The following is a 25,958-nucleotide window of genomic DNA, read 5'->3' as shown; positions in this document are numbered from 1 at the left end:
ATATTAATTAACTATCTAGGAGATGGTTTCGTTATCGTATATGCAGTTCCTAGCTACTATTGTGCCAGCCAAAGAAATATGCATCGCAAACGTTCTAATCTAAACTCTATTTGCTACTTTTTTCTTTTTTAATTTTTTTTCCTTGTTGATCAAGATATAAATAGATTAGTATATCCTAATTAGCAATACCATCCAGTGTAGCTCATTAAATCAACTATGGTTGAGATACCAGGTTCAACTCCTGGCACCGGAATTATCTTTTTGGCTTAATTCACTGCTTTTACCTTTTTTATATTTCCCTGTAATTAACTTTTTTCTATTACCTTTTTGGAAATATTTTTGCTCACAATTTAACTCGAGGTGTATTATCACCACAATTTTTAGTACTTAACAAATCCATAGAAATAACCATAGTTAACTTTTTACATATCTCTCTCAAAGTTTACTTTCACTTCTTCTGCAATTCAGAGTTCTTTATATTCTACTCTCATTTTCAATAGCCTTTTATTAGCATTTGAAGAAATAAATAATGTTATTATCACACCATCCAGTGTAGATAATTAAAATTATCTTAGAATTGAGTTACCCAGGTCATTGAAATTTTTTTAAAAAAATTCATAATTTAATGTCTTCCATTTTTCCTTTTCATTAGCCAGACAATCACAATATTAGCAGCAAATTCTAACTTCCTACTTCTAAAATAAGTTCAGAAGTACAGGGACTATAATTTTAAATGAAATAAATAAATAAATGTTGGCTAGATGATTATTATTTTTTATGGAGGATGAAATAAGTGTGGATGGAGCTTTGGTGCATCAGAAAAATTGTTTCAGTGAATATGAGAAAATAAAAGCTAAAAACAAGTAAAATTGAAAAGCCAAAAACATCCGAATAACATAAGCAGCAAGTCAATTAAAATTGGTCCGATACATATCTCATTCCAGCACAAAACATAACAACATTCAAGCCAGTATTGCAACTTAAATAATCCACAAAGCAGGGCCGCAAAATGAAAGAAAATAGAATCCTCTGAGCATAAGCTGAAAAGAGTCAAACTGCTTAACTGATTCAACTAAGTACCATCTAAAACTATAGGAACAACAATCTATAGTTGCCACCCTTTTGTTTAAGCAGTAGCAGCTGTTTGGGCGGCTGCTTGTCGCTTCTTTGCCTCTTCAAGGATGGTTAGCTTGATACCTTTGCCCTTGGGAAGAGACACCCAAGGCTTTGTACCCTTGCCAATGGTGAACACATTACCAAGCCGAGTAGCAAACTCGTGACCAGTGGCATCCTGAACGTGGATGGTCTCAAAGCTTCCCTTATGCTTCTCCCTGTTCTTAATGACTCCAACACGACCTCTGTTTCTTCCACCAGTCACCATGACAACATTTCCAACATCAAACTTAATGAAGTCGGTGATCTTGTTTGTCTCCAAGTCCAGCTTGATAGTGTCATTGGCCTTGATGAGGGGGTCAGGGTAGCGAATAGTTCTCCCATCATAAGTGTTAATATAGGGGATGCCCTTCTGCCCAAACTGCACTGACCGAACCTTGCATAGCTTGAACTGCTCAGGAAAATCATATTGCGGGGTCAGATATAGTTAATTATCTAACCAATAATATAAGATAAAACAGAACAAAATACATTTCAGAAAGTACTTCAAGTCACTGACATCATAAATATTGCAAAAGCATAATGAACATAAAGCTAAGTGAAACTAAATACAAGAAACAACTAACAGAAAGACAACAAACATAGTGTTGCAGCTCATAGACTTCTTATTTGTACCACTCGTTAGCAGGAACACCAATGCACCTGATCAATACAATTGGCGGCAATTTAATCTATCACTAGAAACACAAAACTAACGCCCTCCAGACAACTAGTTAGACTAACATGAATACTTCCATGGTCATATTAGCGTTTCTTCCAAGTAGAATCTCTGATATTTTCTTCCAAATAAGATGACTGTAACATATTTTTCTTTGACAAAAGTATATTTCTACACTTTAGCTATTAAACCAATTTCACAGATAAAACATGTTGGGTAGATTTGTTAATAAAACTGATATACAATGGCTATATATATTAAATAAGTTAGAACAAAATTAAATTTCCGCAAAACTAAAGAGAGATGATATACAAGGACCAACCTTAGACTCCTCATCTCTAATTGAGTGGAGCCGGAACCGACCCTTGGTGTCATAAAGCAGACGGAAATTCTCATTTGTTTTTGGGATGGAAACAACATCTGCAGATATAACAACATAACAAAACTTTCAGCACATTTCCAAGGATAACACTTGTTTCATGTTATAGTTCTACTCAAACACTAAATATTATAGAAAAATGAATCTACAAAGTAACAAAATCGTACTAAATTAGTGAAAATGTTGAACTTACCCATGAATCCAGAAGGGTAGGTCTTATCGGTCCTAACCTTGCCATCAACCAAAATATGACGCTGCATGAGAATGGAAACGACCTCACGGTATGTGAGAGCATACTTCAACCTGTTCCTCAGGATGAGGATCAGTGGAAGGCATTCCCTAGATTTGTGAGGCCCAGATGATGGCTTGGGAGCCTAAACAAAGATTTGAAGCAAAAAATTACGTTAAACCCAAATCAAAATGAGACCAAAAATGAAACTTTTCTTCTTTATTCATTTGGGGAGGGAGGGTTTACTTACAAAAGCACCCCCAAGCTTGTCGAGCATCCAATGCTTTGGGGCATTGAGCCTCTTCAGATGCTTCTTCAATCCTCTAGCCTGTAACACGAAGCATAAACCCACAGTTATACACACAACAGAGATCTTCAGATGCATACGACAAAAAATAAATACAGAGAGAGATAGAAGGAAGAGGGTGTACCATTTTAGCAGAGGCAGATGCAGAAACCCTAGGTGGGAATGAGGAGGAGGTGCGATGCTGAAGAAGACAGGGACGAAGCGGCGGAGAGGCTAAGATTTATATGGGTGTATGAAATAAAGAGGGGGTTTTAGGGTTCGGGGAAGGAAAAGAGCGAGGATTCCGTGTGGTCGTGCTCAGACTGGGATGGAACGTGGACGGACCTGATTGGATGTGGAACATATTGGGAGGGTAGAATAGTAGCATCCCATTTTTAGCCACATCCATTTGTAAATTGTTTTTTTAATCCTTTTTTTAAAGTACAAACAATAGTCTAAACTAGAGGAGACGAGATTTTTTATACACACAACCAAGATGTTATGGGTTCAAACCTGGCATGTTTACATATCAGTAATGGGTATGGGAGGAAAGGGAATGATTTCCATTCCTGACTTCCCCTGCATTTACTTGAAATCAGGAATGAAAAAATAAGTGGGCCCCACCTCAAAATCCGTAATCACATCCCCTCAAAATTGGATATCAGATCACCTAAGGGGGAGTAGTTGATACGATTCTCATTCATGTTTTCTCTTAATAACTTCCAAAAATACCTTGACTATTTGATTGTTTACTAGTTACATAGGTGAAAGAATATATTTATTGGAGTTTATTTTTTCGTTTGAAATTGGCTCTTGACAAAGGTGTTATTAACATTATCATTGAACTGGCCTCTTGCTGTTCATCTTGTTCAACATATTGATTCCTCATGTTTACACCGTCTTACTAGTTTGCTACCAGATTAGTTTGGTCTCCTTAGCCAATTTGAGAATTATATATGTGTTGTGGTGAAAATGTGCAGGGCATTTTAGTAATCAAATTAATTTGGATTCTGATATGAAAATTGGTAAACAATAACAATGGGAATCAACCCCATTCTTTTGCTAATTCCATATGTTTAGTACACAGCTTAATGGGAATGATTCTTTCCATACCGATTCAGTAGTTCCCCGATTCCTAAATTCTATGATTCCTTACTTTCTCCATTACTGATACGTAAACATGCCTTGAGATCTCTTATCTGCAAGTCAAGACCCTTTTCTACTAGGCCAGAACCTTTATTTTCTTATTAAGTTGAAGTCTATTGAACACTTGTCTTCTTCCTTATGTTTTGTGGTATGGATTTGTCTAAGGTTGATGAGAAAATTTGGAGCTCTATTAGGTCAGTCAGATTGCTTGGCCTTCTTCCTTTTGTGGGGTTGGGTCAAGGTCCGAGGGGGTCGATGGCGAAAGCTATGGGGTTGGGGGACAGAGGGGGTTGCTGGTGCAGGTTTTTTTTTCTTTAATTTTTTTTAATTTTTTTAATTTTATAATATTTGTTAAAAAAATTATAAAATTGATGAAATTGAAATTTTAAGGCCCATTTTCACAAGGCACCTAAACTTCAAGGGGTCGTTAGAGCATGTCCACCGCAGCCCATTTTGCCAGGGCAACAGGCCCCACCAGCTCAAAATGGACCTCCAGCGCAGGAAAATCAGCCCGGGCAAGCCCTGGGTCCCACTAGCCCGAGCAAGCCCAAGGGCAGATCTTGCCTGGGCTTCAGCCCGAGGGCGCTGACGTCAGCGAGCAAAAAAAAAAAAAAAATTAATCGAAAAAAATTCTAAAAAATTATGGATGTTTTCCCTATAAATACACAACAATTTTATTCACTTTCCACACCAAATCCTCATACAAACTCTTCTCCTTCCAATATTTGTAAAATGCAATCATTTTTTTTCTTACATTTGTAAGTTGTTTATATTTTCTTCCATATTTATTTTTTTCTTGCATAATCATTTTATTTCTTGCATTTCTAAATTGTTTATATTTTGTTGCATATTCTTTTTTTTTTCTTGCCCTTGCCCTAGCCTTTTGCAAATGCAAACAAAGTTTAAAAATTATGGACACGTGGCAACCAAAATTAATGGTTTAAAGTATATAAAAAAAAAGGAAATAAAGTACAATGAATAGTATTTGCCCTTGCCCTTGCCTTTTGGGGTGGAACAAAAAAAGGCAAGGCTGCCACTATTCACATGAATAGTAGCAGCTCTTGCCTTGCCTTTAGAGCACCTCCAGCCTTTACCCAAGACTAGGCAAAAGGCCCCCCAAGGCAGCCCAAGGCAGCTCCAGCGGAAGAAAAATGGCCCGGGCAAATGGTGGGTCCCATCGAACTGGGCAAGCCCACGGGCAGATCTTGCCTGGGCTGCAGCCCGAAGGCGCTGACGTCAGCGAGTAAAAAAATTCAAAAAAATCCAAAAAAATTTCAATTTTTTTTTTTTAAATACCAAAAAAATTATAGATATTTTCCCTATAAATACATAACAATTTTATTCACTTTCTAAATTGTTTATATTTTGTTGCATAATCTTTTTTTTTTCTTGCCCTTGCCCTAGCCTTCCAAGGGTGGAACCAACTAAGGCAAGGCTGACACTATTCATGTGAATAGTGACAGCCCTTGTCTTACTTTAGCCTTGCCTTAGCCTACATGGGTGGAGGTGCTCTTAACCCTTGCCTTAGCCTTTTGAGGTGGACATGGTCTTAGTCCTGAAAGTTAAAGAAGGAAAGTAAAAAAGAACTAAAAAGAGCTAAAAACAAAAGGAGAAATAGCAAGTAGGTTCGTCCATTAAAATTTAGAAGGAAGCCAACTCGTTTTGCAAAGAAGACACGGCACGCGGGTAAATTGCTCCCCAAGGCTCTTGCGCCCCAAGCCTCGTCACCAACTCCAAGGTTATATTTTCTTCCTACACTGGTTTCAGAGACTCACTTCTATGGCGGCGAAGCTTCAAACCCTTTTTAACTGATCCACATCTGCGTTCCTCACCCTCTCTTTAACAGAATAGTATATGGGCTTTCGTTGATTTGGCTGCTAATTCAAGCTACAGCTATGGCCACGAATACGGAAAATGAATCTACAGTCTCAAGAGAAGTAGAGAAGCCTCCAATTGAGCCTATACGGTTGCCTTCGGTGGAGGAGATTCGAGGCCAAGACATTTGGAACAACTGTGCTGTGCGTAGTGTTGTTAGTGGAGTTATGGGTATGGCTAAAGTTCTTTCCTTTCCCTCATTTTTTGGATTTTCTCACATGGGTTTGAGTTTTTCCCCTCATTCTATGTTTGTTTTCTGAGAAAACGTGGGAAAGTTATGTTCTTTTTTGTCTCTTGTCTCGAATTAGATTGTTGTGGGTTTCAGAATGTGTAAAAGTCACCTCTGTGTAGCCTTGTTCTTGTGCTAGATTTAGTCGTTCACAAGTTTGTTAATTCATGTGGTTGTATTTATGAAAGGAAAAGAAAAAGAAACTAAATTTCATTGATTTCATCACCTCGCATTCATTTATCTGCATTTGAGTTGAGTGTTGGGGTTTGCTCAATTTAGCGAACTCTACCACAAGGTCATTACATTGGCGTTGTAGTTTGATTTTGGCTGTGAAACACAATTACTTTGAAGTTTTGCATATATTTGTACAGAACTTAATAGCAGGTGTCACTGGAAATTTATTCTGTTTTATTTGCCATGTTGTTTCTTAAGCAACCAATGGTATAAATGCATAAGTATGTTGTTGTAGATGTGGCTGTATCTAGGCTATTAGGATCTTGAAATCTAATTATACTGATGGCTAATTCTTTGAATGTTGTTGGAATTCTGTAGGTGGTGGGCTTGGATTGATGATGGGCTTGCTTCTTGGGGCGTTAGACACTCCTCTAATGCAAGACGAAATGACTGGCAGACAGCAGTTCATATACCAAGCAAAGCAGATGGGCCGGAGGAGTTGGAGTTCTGCAAGAGCATTTGCAGTTATGGGGTTTGTTTTCTCAGCTGCTGAGTGTGTTGTTGAAAAGGTATTGCCGAATATGTGAAAATTCATACTCTTAATTTGTTTGTGATTGATGAGGTTTAATATCTTTGCTATGGGGGCTAATTCTGCGTTATTGTTTCAGGCACGAGCTAAACATGACACAACAAATACAGTTGTTGCTGGATGTGTAACTGGAGGTGCACTGTCAGCAAAAGGTAACCTTTTCCCTGATCTGTTAACCCTTTGTCTTCGTTGAAAGTGTAATATGAATTTGTGATATGTTGTTGTACAAAACTTCAAACCGACATATACAGATCTTACACTTCAGATGAAGTCCATAAATCCAAGGAATTTCGTTGTCTATATAATGATTATTGTCAACTCTGCATTCAGGCATATCACCATATGATTCTCCCTGCACACTTTCTTTCCCTTTCTTCTCCTTTGAAAGGTGAAATTGATTAGTCCCATCATTTCTTTGGCAGAACGTTAATTTGAGTTGCTGGTCTGAACTGATTTCATTTAGATGTAGGGATGGGGAAGACAAGTAAACTGCTATTTTGACAGAGCTGATGAATGGTGTTTGTAAAAAATTTAACATCTTCAAACATAAACGGATGAGACTTATGCCATTGAATACATCAATTATCTGGCTGGAGATGCCTAAGGGGTTAGTGCCTAGTTCTAGCTCTATCAGTCAAACGCAGATACTCCCCCCCTCCCCCCCTCCCCCAAATGGTCCCACAGTCCGCTCCCCAATCAATATTGAGCTGATGTTTAACATTTACTTTCAAAAGCTACATGATTGCTTCTGTTCACGGAATTCATTCATTAGTCATCATGTTTATTTACAAGGGATTCTAGTAGTTAAATAATGTCATAAATTATAGATGGATCCTTTGTTGTTTAACCATTTTATAATAAGTTACAATAATTTAAAAAGAAGAGGTTGCATACCTTTATAATTTCTCTGGTATCATAGTTAGAATCTGAAGTTCACATCTATAACCAAATTCAGCTTCTTAATCATGTTTTGTCACTCCTTAAGATGCAAATAGGAAACCAGAAACCATTTAGAGTGTTGGCTACCTTTAATTAGTTGAACACTTCCTTGTCCTGGCGTGGACAGGGTATAGAGGGCAATCATTGAGTAAGTCTTAATGTTGCTTCTTATGGTGAACTCCCTGTAAATTTTGTTGGGTTGGGGATGTTCAAGTTTCCGAAGCATAGATCAAATTGCCAGTATTAAACAGCATCATGCATACTTTTTGGTTGCACTGTGTTACCTGTCTCCTGGTACGTATTTATTTTTTTCAATTATTAAGTCTCACTGAAAGATAAGTGGTATAACATGGGTGAAAGGATGAGTAAAAAATACCGGCCCAAGAGGTTAAGAATTTGACCCTTGTTGGAATTGTTCTCATTATGGTCCTGCTATCTGTGAAATTTCCTTCGATGCATATAAGTCTCAGGTTCTTACAATTTTCTTGTTGTGCTGTTTTAGGCGGTCCACAAGCAGCCTGTGTTGGTTGTGCTGGTTTTGCTGCATTTTCAGTGCTGATAGAGAAGTTTTTGGATAGACATGATTGAATTTGAGGGCATTGCTATGTTGCCCCATTTTTGCAGACTGAAAGTACGACAGATCAGTAGAAGAGAAATAGCATCTTCGCCTGCAGTAATACAGATGTTTTTGCTTAGATTCAACTTCAGCCCTTGTTATTATTATTTATCCCCGTTTATAAAGGGATGTACCAGCTAAATTACAAAGCCAATCATTTTGTATTATGTTATTCTGTTGACTGCAGTTCCAGTTTCATAATTTGAATAGAGGATATGTAACTGAGGAAATTGAATGGATTATAGAGAATGTTTGCTGCAAGATTCAAATAAATACGTAGAAGGGAATTTCTTGTGCCATTGTTGTATTAATACCATAATACAATACTACACTGGTAATCGTAATGAAATTTTTTTCTCTGATTGACGAGAGAGGGGATTCAAACTTGAGATTTCTTCTTTCCATTGGAAGATAATACTCTATAAGTGGTTATTGTAGAGACAATTTATGTCTTTGATAGGAAAAGCTCGGGTGAGAATTTCCTTATCACATGGTAGGATGAATGTCAAGCACTGACTAGTTATAACATAACATGTGTTTATAACACACTATAGTATAGCACGTGACAAGGAAGATCCACCCTATCAATAATTGAGAGTCACTTGCATGCACAAGTAATTGACTTTCTACCGTGAAAGTAATTTTTTTTTTTTAAATTTATTGTAATTATTCTGAAAGAATATCAGCATCAAATTAAATTTTAGGTGCAATAGTGGATCATGATAATGTGTCCGCCTCTTGGCATCCGAGTTTGAATCTTTCTCTCCATAAATTAGAGTAATTTAGAATATTATCGATTCTTCAAAATAAAAAATAAAATATTAGACATGGGCATCGAAGTTCTTTTGGGCTTGTATTAGAAGGTTCTCCGACGTGGCCCAAATCCAACTGGTCACCAGCAACAAGTAGCTGAAGTAACTGTAACCAAGCAAAGCTCTCCTCTAGGATAATATGTCGAAGACAGGTGAAGTCGTATGCAGGGCCGGCCCTGACATTTTGGTGGCCCATGGTCAAAAATTAAACGAGGCCCTTAGTATATAATTTTTTTTTTTAATTTGCTCATTCCTTTTCCTTTTTCTTTTTATGAATACGGAGCAAAATCCCAGAAAACAACTAAGCTTCTTAAATAGAATAATTTCATTCAACTAACAAAAGAAAAACCAAAAGTAAATGATCCATAAACAACAAAAATCATATTTAGGGTCATAGAGCTTCTAAAATTTCAGCAAAATAAAACAAAAGTTCTTTAAGTGGCTCTTCCATAGGGCTTAATTCTCAAGCGGCTCAATTGTACACAAAAAGCTCCTTTGACTTCCACTTCATCATCTACAAATCAAAAATCAAAAGCAGTAACATTAAAAATACAAACAATCATTGAAAAATACTTGATCTTCTAGCATTTTGAGAAGCAAAATCATCAATAACCTCTTCAAAATCAATATTTTCCAACATATTCTTTTCAATACATAAGATTGCCAATCCATTTAACCTTTCTTGTGACATAGTTGATCGCAAATAAGATTTTATTAATTTTAATTTTGAAAAACTTCTTTCTGCAGATGCCACAGTTACTGGCAGAGTCAGTATAATTCTATAAGCAATGGAGACATTTGGAAAACAATCCACAACTTTTACAAACTCAAGAACTTCAATGGCTGTCTTTGTCTCTTTTGGTAAATACATTTGTAACACTTCCAATTCAGAAAACAAATCATCAGCATTAATATCATATTCATTATTATGTGTTAAAGCAGCTTCAAGATTTTTACAACATTCACGCAATCTAATATAATTCATTTGAAATAAATTCTTAGGATCAAACAAAAAACCAAAAATGCCTTCAAATATTTCTAATTGTTCAAATCTACTCCTCAAAGAATTCTAAAAAATACTCTTCTACCTTTATGGGAGCATTTGACACATCTACACATCTACACATCGAATTATGGGAGCATTAAGCCCTTCATTTGCCAACAAACTTCTAACTTTCACAGATTTAAATAACTTACAACAAAAACAATATACTTTGTCCACATCTTTTGAGTACACTAGCCATTTTCTATCTTGACCCTCCCCATTTGATAACTTTCTTGTATAATAAGAATATGAAAAATGCCTAGAGAGGCCATCAACAGGAAACTGGAGATTACTTTCTCTTACAGGACCCTTTTCTATTAAAATATCCTTTATTTTGTTATCAATGTTATCCCAAATTCTTGGATCATAGATATTCAAAGCATGAATTATTTGTTTTGTTTCATTTTCATTCTCAAATTGATCACCAACCACATTCATTTCATTTGTATCATTCTCTCTCATTTCTTCCTCCTGACTAATTGGTTGTTGTGATTCATTAACTAATTCATCAGATGGATCTTCAATTGAAGAACTAGTTTTAAAAAACTTATTAAGAGCTCCTTTTTGAGTTTGAATCATTTTTTCTATTTTTCTCATTTTATTTCTTTTTTCACTTCCAGATTCATGTTTCCTAACCATTTTTGTTACTGCAACTCTTAAATCTAAAAAGTGACAGACAACAAATGAACAAAATAAACACACCACACCAAACACAACCAGGAAGCAACCAAACACAACCACCAAAGGAAAAAAACTAAATTTAAGCAATAAAAAAAACCAATACAACCTGATTTATGCTTAAGTTGTATTAAACCGCTTCAATCTTGCAGAGCTTTCACTTCAATTGATCTATATTTCACATCTGCAATAATATAAAAAATATGTATAAAGACATGTATAAAGAATTCAAATATGTATAAAAAAAAAATCAAACGACATACTTACACTAAAACTGCATTTCAGGTGTCTAAATTTCTTTGATTGGGCTAATTTTTAGACATGTTATAGTAGAGATGAAGAGGAACAAGTTTGATAGAGGGAGAATTTCGATTTGAGCTTAGGAAGTTGATGCTTTGGATCTGTGAACAGGGCTGACGGATTTGAGAGTTGAGAGGTGTTTGGGAGAGAATTATTTGAGATGTTTTAAAAGAAGCTGCTAGGCACTGGGCAGAAAAAAGAACAAAAGTTAAAAGAAGGCATGCGGGAGACAGATGAGGGTGGGAGACAGATGAGATGAGATGAGGATGATGAGGGTGGGAGACAGATGAGATGAGATGAGGATGTACAAAAGATAAAAATAATGCACAACAAAAGATAAAGAAGGCATGCGTGATGATGATTGTTTATTCAACGGCTCAATTTGTTTTCTTTATGTTTTTTTTTAATTAATATAACACTTTATTACTACTTTATTACTACTTAATATATAAAAATTTGAGGCCCCAAAAATCGGAGGCCCATGGCCGTCGCCCTTCGCGCCCACCCCTCCGGGCCGGCCCTGGCCGTATGCGTTACCGGTGGAAGTGGCTGTATTGGATCATGGGTCGTCCGCCTCCTCCTCGACCGTAATTACACCGTCCATGCCACCGTCAAAGATCTCAGTTAGTTTACCCTTTGCCTTTTCCATTTATCTACACAACTGCCATTTCCTTGCTGTTCAGTCTGAAACGTCGTCGTGTCGTTTTTGTTGCAGAGGACGAGGGTGAGACGAAGCATCTAGAAGCCCTAGAAGGAGCAGCGACGCGTCTCCGTCTCTTCCAGATCGACCTCCTCGACTACAACTCCATCTTCGCCGCCATCAATGGCTGCTCCGGCGTCTTCCACCTCGCCTCTCCTTGCATCATCGATCAAGTCCAAGACCCCGAGGTTGCTTCATCTTGACAAAAACGCCATAAAAGAAGCTCAATTCTTTCTAATTATGATTATATTTAGATGAAATTGTTGAGCTTTTTGTTGTACAGAAGGAGCTTCTGGACCCGGCGATCAAAGGAACGCTTAATGTTCTGACGGCAGCGAAGCAGGCTGGGGTCATTCGAGTGGTGCTGACATCCTCCAACACCGCCATCACTCCCAGCCCTCGCTGGCCGTCCGATAAGATCAAGGATGAGGATTGCTGGACCGACATTGACTACTGCAAGCAGAAGGGAGTGAGTTACTGAGTGCCTAAGTTCTTTTTTATTGTAGTTTGAAATTTTGAAAATTGGGGACTGTGATGTGATGCTGATTGTGTTTGGTGTTTGGTTAGTTGTGGTATTCAGTGTCGAAAACTTTGGCAGAGAAAGCTGCGTGGGAATTTGCCAAGGAGAAGGGATTGGATGTGGTTGTGGTGAATCCTGGCGCCGTGATGGGCGATGTCATTTCGCCCAGGCTCAATTGTAGCATGGTGATGCTAGTGCGCCTTCTTGAGGGTATTGTTCTCTGCACATTTGTGTTTGAATATCTTCTAGCGTTGCACCTAGAAGTAGATTGTTGACTCCATCCAATTCTCATATGGGCAGTCTTATTTGAATACTCTATTATTGTGTAATGTTCTGTTGCCTGATAGTTTGCCATGTTATGTTGCCAAATTGTCGATCGAAATCATACATTCAGACATAGTTTTGCATTTGATTGACAGTTTGTTTGATAACATAACATCTGCATAGTAAGAGAACATTTCCCATTTATTTGGTAACATAAAACTAAGGTGACCAAGTTCTTATTGAGGCTGTAGTTGGTAGATGAACCAGGAAGCAGGTGGACATTAGATATTTTCTGAAAAGACATTTCTGCTAAAGAAAGGTTTGAGTTTGGTATTTAAAATCTTAAAGTATTTCTTCATTTATAGTACTTGAGTTTGTTTGAAGTTTTTTGCCTAGTTAGTCCCCAAGTTTGGAGAAGGTGGATTGCGTGAGAATGAGTGTGTGTGGCGATAGAGGAATCCTTTTGCACCTCTTTGCTAGCAAGCAAATACTTGGCTCCTTCTTTCCTGCAAGTCACCCTTTCAAATGTGTGCAGAATTTTTTTAAAAAAATTTCTTTCTTTTGAGCGTTTAATGAGTTATCTTTGCACACGTGTGAAGCTGTGATTTGCAAGTACAGAGGACTGGCTTCGTCCAGATAAGGAGCCAAGCAGAGTTCCTGCTAGCATATGTTTCTCTTCAAGTTTGATAGTTTATGTCATTAAAGGGTCGGTTTTTGGTATCCTTAAATTGTCTATCCATGTCACCTTATCTCTTCTCCTGGTTAGTGGAGGACTGGACAGAAGGGTAATGGCCCTAGAAACATCATGGTTGAAGTAACAAGGAAAATCGATCAACCTTAAAAAGAAAAAGAATTGATAATATCCTTTTCAATCTTTGCTGCAGGCTGCACTGAAACATACGAGAACATCTTTACGGGATCTGTGCATTTTAAAGACGTAGCTCTTGCACACATTTTATTGTATGAGAACAAATCGGCCACTGGTAGGCACCTGTGCGTTGAAGCTATATCACATTATGGTGATTTCGTGGCTAAGGTAGCTGAACTTTACCCCAAGTACAAGGTTCCGAGGTAAATTCCAGTCCTTAGACTCCTATAAAGTGGTTTTGCAACTGAAACTATGTGCGTGCATATATATATATATATATATATATTTTTTTTTTTTTGCCATAACTATGTGCATGTATATTTTTTTGGGCCATAACTATGTGCATATCTTATGTTTAGGAGTTTGGTTTCCCGATAACAACAATGAGCATCAGAACGTCAAATATGCAGTATCGTGAAACTGATACCCTATGTTATAACTGATAGCAAAACAACAGATGATCAAGCTCAACCTCATCATAACACAGCTACAGCTCACTGTACTGAATTATGTTCTCACAAAGGTTCTAATTGATTGTATTTAGTTAGACAGGTTGAGTGATTTTAGGGATTAGTCTGTAACTGTATTGCTAAAGCTTACTATAAGTACTTGTAAATCCTTCTCCAAAAATTAATGAGGAAAATCTGTTATTTTACAATAATTACTGTCAAGACATCAAATGCTTCATTGCAACTTCTTTAACTGCCAGCACTCCTTTTACAGTCATTCCATGAACACATGGCTTTGAAATTGCTCAAGCTATTAATACGTTTATTATTGTGCAGTTTGCCGAAGGATACCCAACCCGGGTTGCTGAGGGAAAAAAATGGCGCGAAGAAGCTAATGAACTTGGGTTTAGAATTCATTCCCATGGATCAAATCATCAAGGATGCTGTTGAGAGCCTAAAGAATAAGGGATTTATTTCATAAACGAAACTGAAGGATATGAAACTTAAGAAGAACCTACTTATTGTAGATGTGGCGAGGACGTGCAGCCTAAATGATATAGTTAATGGATTGTGTTTAATACCATGTACCAGCCATACCTCCATGCAATCTGTATGTGAATAAATAAGCAACATTTGAATGTTCATAATCTATTCTGCTGTGATATTTGCTTAAAATTAAAAGTTAACATAGTCCCAAACTCAATTCTCATTTACTGGCTCAAGATGCAGCGGATGGTGAAAAAATACAATTTTATTTATTTTCGTATTCACAAACATTAAGCTAATAAGGTGTTGACGTTAAGTTCGTCGTACTTGTAACTCAAGCGATTATGAGTGCAAACTCTAGCGATTATGAGCGCAAAGACATTTTATAATAAGTTACAATAAATTAAAAAAAAGAGGTTGCATACCTTTATAATTTCTCTGGTATCATGGTTGGAATCTGAAGTTCATATCTATAACCAAATTCAGCTTCTTAATCCTGTTTTGTCGCTCCTTAAGATGCAAATGGGAAACCAGAAACCATTTAGAGTGTTGGTTACCTTTAATTAGTTGAACACTTCCTTGTCCTGGCGTGGACAGGGTATAGAGGGCAGTCATTGAGTAAGTCTCAATGTTGCTTCTAGTGGTGAACTCCCTGTAAATTTTGTTGAGTTTGTTAAATAACCCGCTGCTGGATCTTGTTCTTTAATGTAACCAACGGCAATAGACTAAACTAGCAAATATTAGAAAACTTAGACACACACAAGAATTATACTGGTTAGGCAGAACTTTTGCCTACGTCCAGTTGTGACTTCTCTAGGTAGAGAAATCACCGCTCCTTTGATTAATAATAGAGATTATAGAACTTTTGCAAACCCTAGAACTAATCTCAAAACTCTTGGCTGTCTCTGGCTGTTTTTCCCTCTTCTAAAATAAGCCTTGCTGCACCCTATTTATAGATATAGAGTTGGCTTACATGTCCCAAGACTGATTGAATTCCTATTCCCAAGTGGATTAGGAAATTACACTTTTCCAAAACCAAATAGACTTCTAGAAATCCAAACCTGAATTGAATAAGGAAAACTGAAATTCTTTCCTAATCCCTCTAGGACAAGAATCGGTATACCTCTAACTTTCCTAAAACAATCCTAAACCAACTAGGACATATTTGACGAGCCAAAATCCTAACAGGGTTGGGGATGTTCAAGTTTCCAAAGCATAGATCAAATTGCAAGTATTAAACAGCACCATGCATACTTTTACCCTCCGTTTGGATGAGGGAAAATAACGCGGAATTTAGCTAAAAGTCGGGAATTTAAGATGAGAAATTGACAATTCCCTTATTTGGCAATTTAAGCGCGAAATTTATTAAATGATGCGCGGAAAAAATCATGGAAATTGAGGCATCAAATTCCCGAGTTTAATTTCCACCAAAATAGGCGTCATTTGACAATTTCCACAGTGTGGGAATTCATATTTTCCGTTGTGCCAAAATTTAAATAATAAAAAAAACGTCAAAATTTTCATGAAAAAAAAAAAGAAAAAGCGCCAAACTTAAAAACAGCGCCAAGTTTGGAGGCCTTGTCGATCTATAAAACCTATGAAACCCTGTCGCTTTATAAAAAAAGCTGCGAGCCAGAGAAGTAAGAAGCATCATAAAAAAACTGTGAGCCAGAGAAGTAAGGAGAATGAGTTCTTCTTGGGTTACACGTCTCTCTGGATCAAGTTTGAAGGTTAGTCTTCAAGCCTTTCTCTCCTTCAATTTATATTTTTCTATTTTAGGGTTACCATGGTTTCTGAATGGCTATCAAAATTGGGTGTTTCTGACTAAATTTATGAATGTGTTGAATGGGTTTTGTGATCTTTGTGTTTACTGATGCCTAAAGTCACTGTTGTCATAGTCTTAAGTTTTAATACTAGTTTTAAATTAGATTGATATTCTTAAACGATATGTTATTTTATACTTTGAGGAATACCTTTTATGTCGATTATCAGTTTTTTTTTTCTTTCAAAATATTTAATTTCTGTCATTTATAATTTACATGAGATATCCAAACATTGAAATTTTCAATTTCTGTCATTTACGAAATCCAACATGCATAAATCCAAACACTGAAATCTTCAATTGCTAGAAATTGAAATGACGGAAATCTAAATTCCGTCATTTTAGAATTCTATGTAATTGGCAATTCCTTCATCCAAACGGAGCAGGTTGCACTGCGTTACCTGTCTCCTGGTACATGTTTTATTTTTTTCAATTATTAAGTCCCACTGAAAGATAAGTGGTATAACGTGGGTGAAAGGATGAGTGAAAAATACAAGTACCGGCACGAGTGGTTAAGAATTTGACCCTTGTTGGAATTGTTCTCATTATGGTCCTGCTATCTGTGAAATTTCCTTCGATGCATATAAGTCTCAGGTTCTTACAATTTTCTTGTTGTGCTGTTTTAGGCGGTCCACAAGCAGCCTGTGTTGGTTGTGCTGGTTTTGCTGCATTTTCAGTGCTGATAGAGAAGTTTTTGGGATAGACATGATTGAATTTGAGGGCATTGCTATGTTGCCCCATTTTTGCAGACTAAAAGTACTACAGATCAGTAGAATAGAAATAGCATCTTGGCCTGCAGTAATACATATGTTTTTGCTTAGATTCAACTTCAGCCCTTGTTATTATTATTTATCCCCGCTTATAAAGGGATGCACCAGCTAAATTACAAAGCCAATCATTTTGTATTATGTTATTTTGTTGACTGCAGTTCCAGTTTCATAATTTGAACAGAGGATGTGTAACAGAGGAAATTGAATGGATTATAGAGAATGTTTGCTGCAAGATTCAAAAAAATACGTAGAAGGGAATTTCTTGTTCCATTGTCGTATTAATACCACAATACAATACTAGACTAGTAATGGTAATGCATTTTTTTTTTCTCTAATTGACAAGAGAGGGGATTCGAACTTGAGATTTCTTCTTTCCATTGGAAGATAATACTCTTCAAGTGGTTATTGTAGAGACAATTTATGTCTTTGATAGGAAAAGCTCAGGTGAGAATTTCCTTATCACATGGTAGGATGAATGTCAAGCACTGACCAGTTATAACATAACATGTGTTTATAACACACGCTATAGCACATGACAAGGAAGATCCACCCTATCAATAATTGAGAGTCACTCGCAAGCACAAGTAATTGAATTTCTACCGTGAAAGTAATTTTTTTTATAAAATTTATTGTAATTGTTCTAAAAAAATATCAGCGTCAAATTAAATTTTAGGTGCAATAGTGGATCATGGTAATGTGTCCGCATCTTGGCATCTGAGTTTGAATCTTTCTCTCCATAAATTATAGGGTATACTAGTGAAATACCCCCTAAACTTGTACCTAATTTTCGATTTGCCCCCTATCCTTTTTTTTATAAAATTTAGGAACCGAACTAATTTTTTTCGCCAATGTACCCCCCAACGTCAAAATCTGACACCTTCCATCCATTCTGCCGTTAAATTGAAGGTTAATTTAGTCATTTCGTGTCTCCACTAAACTGAACCCATGCTTCACCTATTAGTTCCTTCATTTTGGCTCTATTTTTCCCCCAAAAAATTTCCCTCCATTTTCGTACCCTAAACCAGAAGGGGATCTAGGGTTTAGGAGAAAACCCAAAATATTAGGAGATGAGGAGGTCCTTACCTGGCAGAGGTCATGGAGGTCATGGGTCACAGAGGTGGAATGTCGAAGGTGAAGAGGGTAGTTCATGGATGATGCCTTCAGTCGTTTGCTATTGTGGTAAGATTGCGAAAATCCAAACATCTTGGACTGCTGCACATCCAGGGAGGAGGTTTTACATCTGTGGGAGGGTAAGTTTATAATTGAAATTTGGTTTGCAGATTTGAAATTTGGGTTGCTAAGTGGAAATTTGGACTGATGCACTTTTTTTCTTATGTTTTTTTTTTGGTATCAATTTGTTGGGAGGAATGTGCAGAATAGATGTAGATATTGGGAATGGGGTGACCCACAAATGTGTGAGAGGTCGAAGCAAATTATACCTGGGCTGCTACGCAAAATAAACATGTTGGAAGATGCAAAAAAGTCTCGGCCAGAGAAGCTGAAAAAGAACCCTTGGTTTTGGGTGTCTTGTTTGTTGTTTGTGATAGTTTTGTGGTTGATGTATGGGAAAGGCAAAGACAACGAAGGGCTAGAGAAGTGTATGTAATCTGTCTTATAAATAAACGGGAGAGGGAAAGGCAAAGACAATGTCACCTGCCGTGTATCAATTGTGTTGCAGATGTGTAAAACATGGACTTTTTGGTCTTTTTGTTGAATGTAATGGCATGTATGAGTTGTGTTTTGACAATTTTGTTTCCAATTGGCAAAAAGGTCATATAAGCAAGCAAACAAACATAACTGTTGCAACAGTATTAAACCAAAACATATCCATTACAAAACATTCCACCGCACAAATCCAAGCAACACATGTGTTCTAACTGTAATCCAACCAAAACATTTGTGTTCCAATACTTGGTCTTCTGAAATCAGTATGAGAATCCTAGGACCATATCAGCTACAAATTCATCAAAATAAAATGTTCCAAAACATATCCATTACATAAGCAGTCCTAATGTTTTGGTGTTCCAAAAAACCAAAATCAGCAAATCTCAGCTACACTCTCCATGGCCTTGGTCTTTTCGGTAGAGGTACGTTTTCTGAGTTTGGTTGAGAAGCATGCCCAATTTGAATTCCTTGTAAGGTAGCACCAGTTTGAGCAAGCTGCCTTGTTAGTTCAGACATTTGCCCCCTTCTTCTCGCCTAATTGAATGACAAAAATCAGCAAATCAGTCCAAATTTGGTTTAAACATTGAATGTAAGTATTGAAACCAAATCAGTACAAATGCTATTACCCCAAGCTTTGTTCTTCTAAAAGGTCTATCTTGGATTGAAGTGTCAGCTTGATCTGGTTGTCTGACAGGAACACTTGGCATACTTGTTCCCCTTCCCCTGCCTCAAACTCTTATTGCCCTTCCCCTGCCTCTAGCTTGTTCCTTGAACAAAAAATTAAAACAAAAGTTTATAACAAATAAAGGACCAACTTGCACCTTCAACAAAGTTCATATCAACAGACATAATCACAAACTTCATACCTGTCTTCCGCCTCTTTCTCCACTATGACCTTCAGCTCCACAAGTTGCAGAATTGTGACCTTCACCTCCACAAGATTTACAAGAAATGACAATCCCATATCTCTTCAGCTTTGTTGCATTTTTTGGTATCTCATCAGGTTCCTTTTGCCTACTTGTTCGAGGCCTTCCCAGTTGTTTGTGGTAAAGAGGTGGCTTGATGGGTCTATGGCCTGTTTTTCTCCAGTATTCTTGACTAGGCATTGGAGATATATAACTCTCATAAGCCCTGTCATATGCACCTCTTTTGTAAAGTGAATGCAGAAAGTCATAAGGGCTCTTCTCTGTTTTGGCAATTGTAGCCATAGAATGTGAACAAGGGATTCCACATAAGTCCCACTTTCTGCAAGTGCAGGTGTGCCTCTCCAAATCCACTACATACATTCCACCATGGATGTTATTAACTTGATATTTCTCCCCACCAGCATATGATGCTATGCATTGAGCACTCTCAGTTGTTAGCTTCTCAACAATTCCAAAAATTCTAGGACCAACATCATGTGTCCAAACAGTTTCTCTAAGTCTAGCCATTCTTAGCATCAAATAACTTCAAATTCTCTCTAGTAAGGTCAGAATAGGCTTATCCCTTGCTTCAATAATAGCTGAGTTAAAAGACTCACACAAGTTGTTAAGAATCATATCACACTTAGAATGAGTACTGAAGTGTGACCTACTCCAATGATATGCTGGCCTTTCCTGAAGCCATCTGTAAGCTGCATCTGATTGAGATAACATCTTCTCCATTTTAGCTTCAAATGTGGGTATTGTAGTTGATCTAGCTGCTGCCCACAATCTTTGCTTCAATGCTAGTCCACTGTGACCAGCAATCTTGAAATTATTGTGGAGGTGTCTAACACAATGCCTGTGTTCAGCAGTGGGATCAAATCCCTAATGGCTTGCCCCAAACCCTTTTGCTTATCTGACATGAACACCCAACCATTACCATTTTCACACCCAACATCAGCAAAGAAAATCTCCATAAACCATGTCCAAGTCTCGGTATTTTCTACTTCAACCACAGCAAATGCGATAGGGTACATCCCATTATTCGCATCAATACCAACTGCAGATAAAATCTGTCCTGGATGAGTTCCCTTCACATGACAACCATCGAAACCTACAACTGGCCTGCATCCTGCAATAAAGCCCTTCTTTAATGCTCCAAAACATATATATATTCTTTTAAATACTGGGTTGTCCCCCACGCAAATCAGTCTTGATTAATACAGTGCTGCCTGGATTGTTTGTCTTCAACTCTTCACAGTAATCCGACAATTTTGCGTACTGTTCTTGAATACTTCCATGTATTCTCTCTCTAGCTATGCTCTTGGCTTTGTAAAACTGGTTTGCAGTGATATCTATGCCATAATTCTTCCTCACAATCTTCATGAAATCCGTCACAGACATATTAGGATTATCTCTCAAATCCTCATCAAACCTTTGAGCAAGCCAAGAAAAAGTGGCAAACTTGGTCTTCTGCATCCTTCCACATGAATGCTTTGGTTGATATGTCTTGATCATAGTAGTAGGCCCTTTGCTCATATAAGATGCATATAGCAGAATCACACTTGAAATCCCTCTTTTCTTTACCTTTTTCTTTGCCCTTTTCTCCACCATTTTCTCCATTTTCTTCTCCACCATCATCTTCAGCACTTTGTACACTTTTTTTTTTCTTTTTTTTCTGCATTTCTTTTTCCTAAACCCTTTTTTTCAGCCTTTCCTCCACTTCCACACACCACCCTAACCCTGTGAGTGTCATTCTTCACCCATCTCAATGGCCTAGCACTTGAAACTGCATAGAATCTTATGGCCTCCCGACATTGTTCCATGTTAGCAAACTCCATGCCAATATGAAATACTGGATTAAATAAATCAGTATCCTTTTTGAATTGCTTGAACCTAGGAGCTTTTAGTCTACGACTAACCTTTTTCACACCTGAATTTTCATCAACTTCATCTTCCTCTTCTGAAACACTTAGAAGGTCCTCTGAATTGTAGTCATCACTTGGAACTTCACCAAGTTCTCTCTGTGGTTCTTCAGCAGCTTCCTCCTCTACATGCGTATCAAACCACCTGTCATCTTCTGCTCCCTTTTGTCTCTCTTGTTCTTCATCTGTTTGCTCATAGTCACTATCTATGAACTGCAGGCGCTCTTCGTCATCATCCTCTGCATCATCATTTACAGCTTCTTCCTCATCATCCTCTGCATCAACATTTACAGCTTCTTCCTCATCTACCTGCTGCTCCTCATCTTCCTCTTCAGCTTCATCATCGGCATCATCAGCAATGTTCACATCATCTTGTACATGTACATGTATCAATTCTGGTTGAAGCAAATTCTGAAAGTTAAATACATCTGCTGAGGCTTCAGTATCTCTCTGTGGTTCTGGCTTTTCTGTGATGTACAAACCGTGAACCCTTGATGCAGGTATCTCACGCACAAAATCAAGCACATCCAAGTCTCCTCGAATTGCCACATAACCCAATGTTGTGGACCTATAGCGATAATCGACTTTTATGTGGTTGTATCCTAGTGATTCAGCAACATCATATAAGTCCAGCATTGACAACTGATCTGTATTACAGTTGTCTGCCCATTGGACAGTACCTCCCACATACTTTCCCTTTTTAAAATACCCTCCATGGTGAATTTCAATTGTAAACAACTCTGGATCACCTACAAACAACAAATAATTAACTAAACAACTTCAATTTACTACAACAAACGTACCAATCGGCACCAGCCTTTACTAACATCAGCCACACACAGACAAACCAACGCACATGCTTTACTTTGGGACCACACTTTTCTATTCAAAAAGGAATCTTACAGCAAGGCAAGAAGATGGAAAAATCCAATTCTACCGACAACCTATGGACCACAACCAATTAAACAATGAAAAGAAAGGGAAAGTTGAAGACTTACTATACTTGGGAGGCTGCCCACTACTCCGTACTTCGACAGGCATCTTTCTTGGTCAATACAGGTGTGTTGCTTCAAGATTTGTATGACAACCTCATCGATTTGTCAACGTCAGCCACTATGCAGGTCGATTTCGTGAAAGCGAGGTACAAGTTCAGGGGGTATTTCACCAGTATACCCTAAATTATAATAATTTAGAATATTATCGATTCTTCAAAACAAAAAAATAAAATATTAGACATGGGCATAGAAGTTCTTTTGGGCTTATCTTAGAAGGTTCTTCGAAGTGGCCCAAATCCAACTGGTCATATGCAACAAGTAGCTGAAGTAACTGTAACCAAGCAAAGCTCTCCTCTAGGATAATATGTCGAAGACAGGTGAGGTCGTATGCATTACCGGTGGAAGTGGCTGTATTGGATCATGGATCGTCCGCCTCCTCCTCGACCGTAATTACACCGTCCATGCCACCGTCAAAGATCTCAGTTAGTTTACCCTTTGCCTTTTCCATTTATCTACACAACTGCTATTTCCTTGCTGTTCAGTCTGAAACGTCGTCGTGTCGTTTCTGTTGCAGAGGACGAGGGCGAGACGAAGCATCTAGAAGCCCTAGAAGGAGCAGCGACGCGTCTCCGTCTCTTCCAGATCGACCTCCTCGACTACAACTCCATCTTCGCCGCCATCAATGGCTGCTCCGGCGTCTTCCACCTCGCCTCTCCTAACATCATCGATCAAGTCCAAGACCCCGAGGTTGCTTCATCTTGACAAAAACGCCATAAAAGAAGCTCAATTCTTTCTAATTATGATTATATTTAGATGAAATTGTTGTGCTTTTTGTTATACAGAAGGAGCTTCTGGACCCGGCGATCAAAGGAACGCTTAATGTTCTGACGGCAGCGAAGCAGGCTGGGGTCATTCGAGTGGTGCTGACATCCTCCATCGCCGCCATCACTCCCAGCCCTCACTGGCCGTCCGATAAGATCAAGGATGAGGATTGCTGGACCGACATTGACTACTGCAAGCAGAAGGGAGTGAGTTACTGAGTGCCTAAGTTCTTTTTTATTATAGTTTGAAATTTTGAAAATTGGGGACTGTGATGTGATGCTGATTGTGTTTGGTGTTTGGTTAGTTGTGGTATTCAGTGTCGAAAACTTTGGCAGAGAAAGCTGCGTGGGAATTTGCCAAGGAGAAGGGATTGGATGTGGTTGTGGTGAATCCTGGCTTCGTGATGGGCGATGTCATTTCGCCCAGGCTCAATGCTAGCATGGTGACGCTAGTGCGTCTTCTTGAGGGTATTGTTCTCTGCACATTTGTGTTTGAATATCTTCTAGTGTTGCACCTAGAAGTAGATTGTTGACTCCATCCAATTCTCATATGGGCAGTCTTATTTGAATACTCTATTATTCTGTAATGTTCTGTTGCCTGATAGTTTGCCATGTTATGTTGCCAAATTGTCGATCGAAATCATACATTCAGACGTAGTTTTGCATTTGATTGACAGTTTGTTTGATAACATAACATCTGTATAGTAAGAGAACATTTCCCATTTATTTGGTAACATGAGACTAAGGTGACCAAGTTCTTATTGAGGCTGTAGTTGGTAGATGAACCAGGAAGCAGGTGGACATTATATATTTTCTGAAAAGACATTTCTGCTAAAGAAAGGTTTGAGTTTGGTATTTAAAATCTTGAAGTATTTCTTCATTTATAATACTTGAGTTTGTTTGAAGTTTTTTGCCTAGTTAGTCCCCAAGTTTGGAGAAGGTGGATTGTGTGAGAATGAGTGTGTGTGGCAATAGAGGAATCCTTTTGCACCTCTTTGCTAGCAAGCAAATACTTGGCTCCTTCTTTCCTGCAAATCACCCTTTCACATGTGTGCATAATTTTTTTTTTTCTTTTCTTTCTTTTGAGCGTTTAATGAGTTATCTTTGCAGTGAAGCTGTGATTTGTAAGTACAGAGGACTGGCTTCATCCAGATAAGGAGCCAAGCAGAGTTCCTGCTAGCATATGTTTCTCTTCAAGTTTGATAGTTTATGTCATTAAAGGGTCGGTTTTTGGTTTCCTTAAATTGTCTATCCATGTCACCTTATCTCTTCTCCTGGTTAGCGGAGGACTGGACAGAAGGTTAATGGCCCTAGAAGCTTCATGGCTGAAGTAACAAGGAAAATCGATCAACCTGAAAAAGAAAAAGAATTGACAATATCCTTTTCAATCTTTTCTGCAGGCTGCATTGAAACATACGAGAACATCTTTATGGGATCTGTGCATTTTAAAGATGTAGCTCTTGCACACATTTTATTGTATGAGAACAAATCGGCCACTGGTAGGCACCTGTGCGTTGAAGCTATATCACATTATGGTGACTTCGTGGCTAAGGTAGCTGAACTTTACCCCGAGTACAAGGTTCCGAGGTAAATTCCAGTCCTTAGACTCCGGTAAAGTGGTTTTGCAACTGACACTATGTGCGTATATATATATTATGCCATAACTATGTGCATATATATTTTTTTTGGCCATAACTATGTGCATATTTTATGTTTAGGAGTTTGGTTTCCTGATAACAACAATAAGCATCAGAACGTCAAATATGCAGTATCATGAAACTGATACCCTATGTTATAATTGATAGCAAAACAACAGATGATCAAGCTCAACCTCATCATAACACAGCTACAGCTCTCTGTACTGAATTATGTTCTCCCAAATGGTTCTAACTGATTGTATTTAGTTAGACAGGTTGAGTGATTTTAGGGATTAGTCTGTAACTGTATTGCTAAAGCTTACTATAAGTACTTGTAAATCCTTCTCCAAAAATTAATGAGAAAAAATCTGTTATTTTACAATAATTACTGTCAAGACATCAAATGGTTCATTGCAGCTTCTTTAACTGCCAGCATTCCTTTTACAGTCATTCCATGAACATATGGCTTTGAAATTGCTCAAGCTATTAATACGTTTATTATTGTGCAGTTTGCCGAAGGATACCCAACCCGGGTTGCTGAGGGAAAAAAATGGCGCGAAGAAGCTAATGAACTTGGGTTTAGACTTCATTCCCATGGATCAAATCATCAAGGATGCTGTTGAGAGCCTAAAGAATAAGGGATTTATTTCATAAACGAAACTGAAGGATATGAAACTTAAGAAGAACCTACTTATTGTAGATGTGGCGAGGACGTGCAGCCTAAATGATATAGTTAATGGATTGTGTTTAATACTATGTACCAGCCATACCTCCATGCAATCTGTATGTGAATAAATAAGCAACATTTGAATGTTCATAATATATTCTGCTGTGATATTTGCTTAAAATTAAAAGTTAACATAGTCCCAAGCTCAATTCTCATTTACTGGCTCAAGGTGCAGCGGATGGGGAAAAGCTACAATTTTTATTTATTTTCGTATTCACAAACATTAAGCTAATAAGGCAAAGGCATTAAGTTCGTCATACTTGTAACTCAAACGAT

General features: G+C 37.7%; 4 protein-coding genes, 1 long non-coding RNA gene, 1 other non-coding gene and 1 pseudogene across 9 annotated transcripts; 4 read left to right on the top strand and 3 right to left on the bottom strand.

Moving 5' to 3' along the window:
* Positions 1-869: 869 nt before the first annotated feature.
* On the bottom strand, positions 870-3,018 carry LOC110753876 (Ribosomal protein S4 (RPS4A) family protein). Its single transcript, XM_021954857.2, has 5 exons — positions 2,871-3,018; positions 2,690-2,767; positions 2,404-2,584; positions 2,154-2,251; positions 870-1,564 (listed from the first exon to the last, which is right to left on the bottom strand). Exons 1-5 carry the CDS (start codon positions 2,871-2,873, stop codon positions 1,127-1,129), a joined length of 798 nt encoding a protein of 265 aa, XP_021810549.1. The 5' UTR covers positions 2,874-3,018; the 3' UTR covers positions 870-1,126.
* A 2,463-nt stretch (positions 3,019-5,481) lies between these two features.
* On the top strand, positions 5,482-8,592 carry LOC110753877 (Mitochondrial import inner membrane translocase subunit Tim17/Tim22/Tim23 family protein). Of its 2 annotated transcripts, none has more exons than XM_021954859.2 (5): positions 5,482-5,609; positions 5,718-5,917; positions 6,528-6,718; positions 6,818-6,890; positions 8,180-8,592. In XM_021954859.2, exons 2-5 carry the CDS (start codon positions 5,767-5,769, stop codon positions 8,263-8,265), a joined length of 501 nt encoding a protein of 166 aa, XP_021810551.1. In that variant the 5' UTR covers positions 5,482-5,609; positions 5,718-5,766; the 3' UTR covers positions 8,266-8,592. The 2 variants fall into 2 exon arrangements, with proteins under 2 accessions (XP_021810551.1, XP_088110178.1); XM_088254052.1 differs by adding an exon at positions 6,990-7,071 and having other exon boundaries at positions 5,516-5,917; positions 8,178-8,592.
* LOC148294116 (small nucleolar RNA snoR137) lies at positions 7,838-7,979 on the top strand. Its single transcript, XR_015836925.1, has one exon. It is a non-coding gene; the product is annotated as a small nucleolar RNA snoR137 (small nucleolar RNA).
* Positions 8,593-9,412: 820 nt separating the features above from the next.
* LOC148294115 (uncharacterized) lies at positions 9,413-11,397 on the bottom strand. The gene is made up of 2 exons (XR_015836588.1): positions 11,096-11,397; positions 9,413-11,012 (listed from the first exon to the last, which is right to left on the bottom strand). It is a non-coding gene; the product is annotated as an uncharacterized LOC148294115 (long non-coding RNA).
* Positions 11,398-11,571: 174 nt separating this feature from the next.
* On the top strand, positions 11,572-14,610 carry LOC110753878 (phenylacetaldehyde reductase). 2 transcript variants are annotated; one of them, XM_088255013.1, is made up of 6 exons: positions 11,572-11,751; positions 11,844-12,016; positions 12,112-12,297; positions 12,396-12,558; positions 13,497-13,683; positions 13,840-13,995. In XM_088255013.1, the coding sequence occupies exons 1-6, from the start codon at positions 11,610-11,612 to the stop codon at positions 13,856-13,858; spliced, it is 870 nt and encodes a 289-aa protein (XP_088111139.1). In that variant the 5' UTR covers positions 11,572-11,609; the 3' UTR covers positions 13,859-13,995. The 2 variants fall into 2 exon arrangements, with proteins under 2 accessions (XP_088111139.1, XP_088111138.1); XM_088255012.1 differs by lacking the exon at positions 13,840-13,995 and adding an exon at positions 14,266-14,610 and having other exon boundaries at positions 11,574-11,751.
* Positions 14,611-18,783: 4,173 nt separating this feature from the next.
* LOC110753903 (uncharacterized) lies at positions 18,784-22,100 on the bottom strand (annotated as a pseudogene). Its single transcript, XR_015836791.1, has 3 exons — positions 19,539-22,100; positions 19,299-19,439; positions 18,784-19,206 (listed from the first exon to the last, which is right to left on the bottom strand). The product of XR_015836791.1 is annotated as an uncharacterized LOC110753903 (transcript).
* Positions 22,101-22,790: 690 nt separating this feature from the next.
* LOC110758679 (cinnamoyl-CoA reductase CAD2) lies at positions 22,791-25,809 on the top strand. The gene is made up of 6 exons (XM_088255338.1): positions 22,791-22,979; positions 23,072-23,244; positions 23,340-23,525; positions 23,624-23,786; positions 24,719-24,905; positions 25,465-25,809. Exons 1-6 carry the CDS (start codon positions 22,862-22,864, stop codon positions 25,607-25,609), a joined length of 972 nt encoding a protein of 323 aa, XP_088111464.1. The 5' UTR covers positions 22,791-22,861; the 3' UTR covers positions 25,610-25,809.
* Positions 25,810-25,958: the final 149 nt, after the last annotated feature.

This window comes from Prunus avium, chromosome 6 (genome assembly GCF_965620075.1).
Source record: "Prunus avium chromosome 6, drPruAviu1.hap1.1, whole genome shotgun sequence".
NCBI classification, from domain to species: domain Eukaryota; kingdom Viridiplantae; phylum Streptophyta; class Magnoliopsida; order Rosales; family Rosaceae; genus Prunus; species Prunus avium.
Note: the sequence above shows the minus strand (reverse complement) of the source record. Positions and strands in the feature narration are given on the sequence as shown.

Bases quoted from the DNA above. Each gene is read 5' to 3' on its own strand.
- LOC110753876 (XM_021954857.2), bottom strand. The intron at 2,252-2,403 runs GTAAGTTCAACA...TTATATCTGCAG, and splicing joins CTACCCTTCTGGATTCATGG to ATGTTGTTTCCATCCCAAAA. The intron at 1,565-2,153 runs GTTGGTCCTTGT...TTTCCTGAGCAG, and splicing joins TTAGAGATGAGGAGTCTAAG to TTCAAGCTATGCAAGGTTCG.
- LOC110753877 (XM_088254052.1), top strand. From the start codon at position 5,767: ATGGCCACGAATACGGAAAATGAATCTACAGTCTCAAGAGAAGTAGAG. The intron at 5,918-6,527 runs GTATGGCTAAAG...GGAATTCTGTAG, and splicing joins TGTTGTTAGTGGAGTTATGG to GTGGTGGGCTTGGATTGATG. The intron at 6,719-6,817 runs GTATTGCCGAAT...TTATTGTTTCAG, and splicing joins CTGAGTGTGTTGTTGAAAAG to GCACGAGCTAAACATGACAC.
- LOC110753878 (XM_088255012.1), top strand. From the start codon at position 11,610: ATGGCCGTCGCCCTTCGCGCCCACCCCTCCGGGCCGGCCCTGGCCGTA. The intron at 12,559-13,496 runs GTATTGTTCTCT...TCTTTGCTGCAG, and splicing joins GCTAGTGCGCCTTCTTGAGG to GCTGCACTGAAACATACGAG. The intron at 13,684-14,265 runs GTAAATTCCAGT...ATTATTGTGCAG, and splicing joins CCCAAGTACAAGGTTCCGAG to TTTGCCGAAGGATACCCAAC.
- LOC110758679 (XM_088255338.1), top strand. From the start codon at position 22,862: ATGTCGAAGACAGGTGAGGTCGTATGCATTACCGGTGGAAGTGGCTGT. The intron at 23,526-23,623 runs GTGAGTTACTGA...GTGTTTGGTTAG, and splicing joins ACTACTGCAAGCAGAAGGGA to TTGTGGTATTCAGTGTCGAA. The intron at 23,787-24,718 runs GTATTGTTCTCT...TCTTTTCTGCAG, and splicing joins GCTAGTGCGTCTTCTTGAGG to GCTGCATTGAAACATACGAG.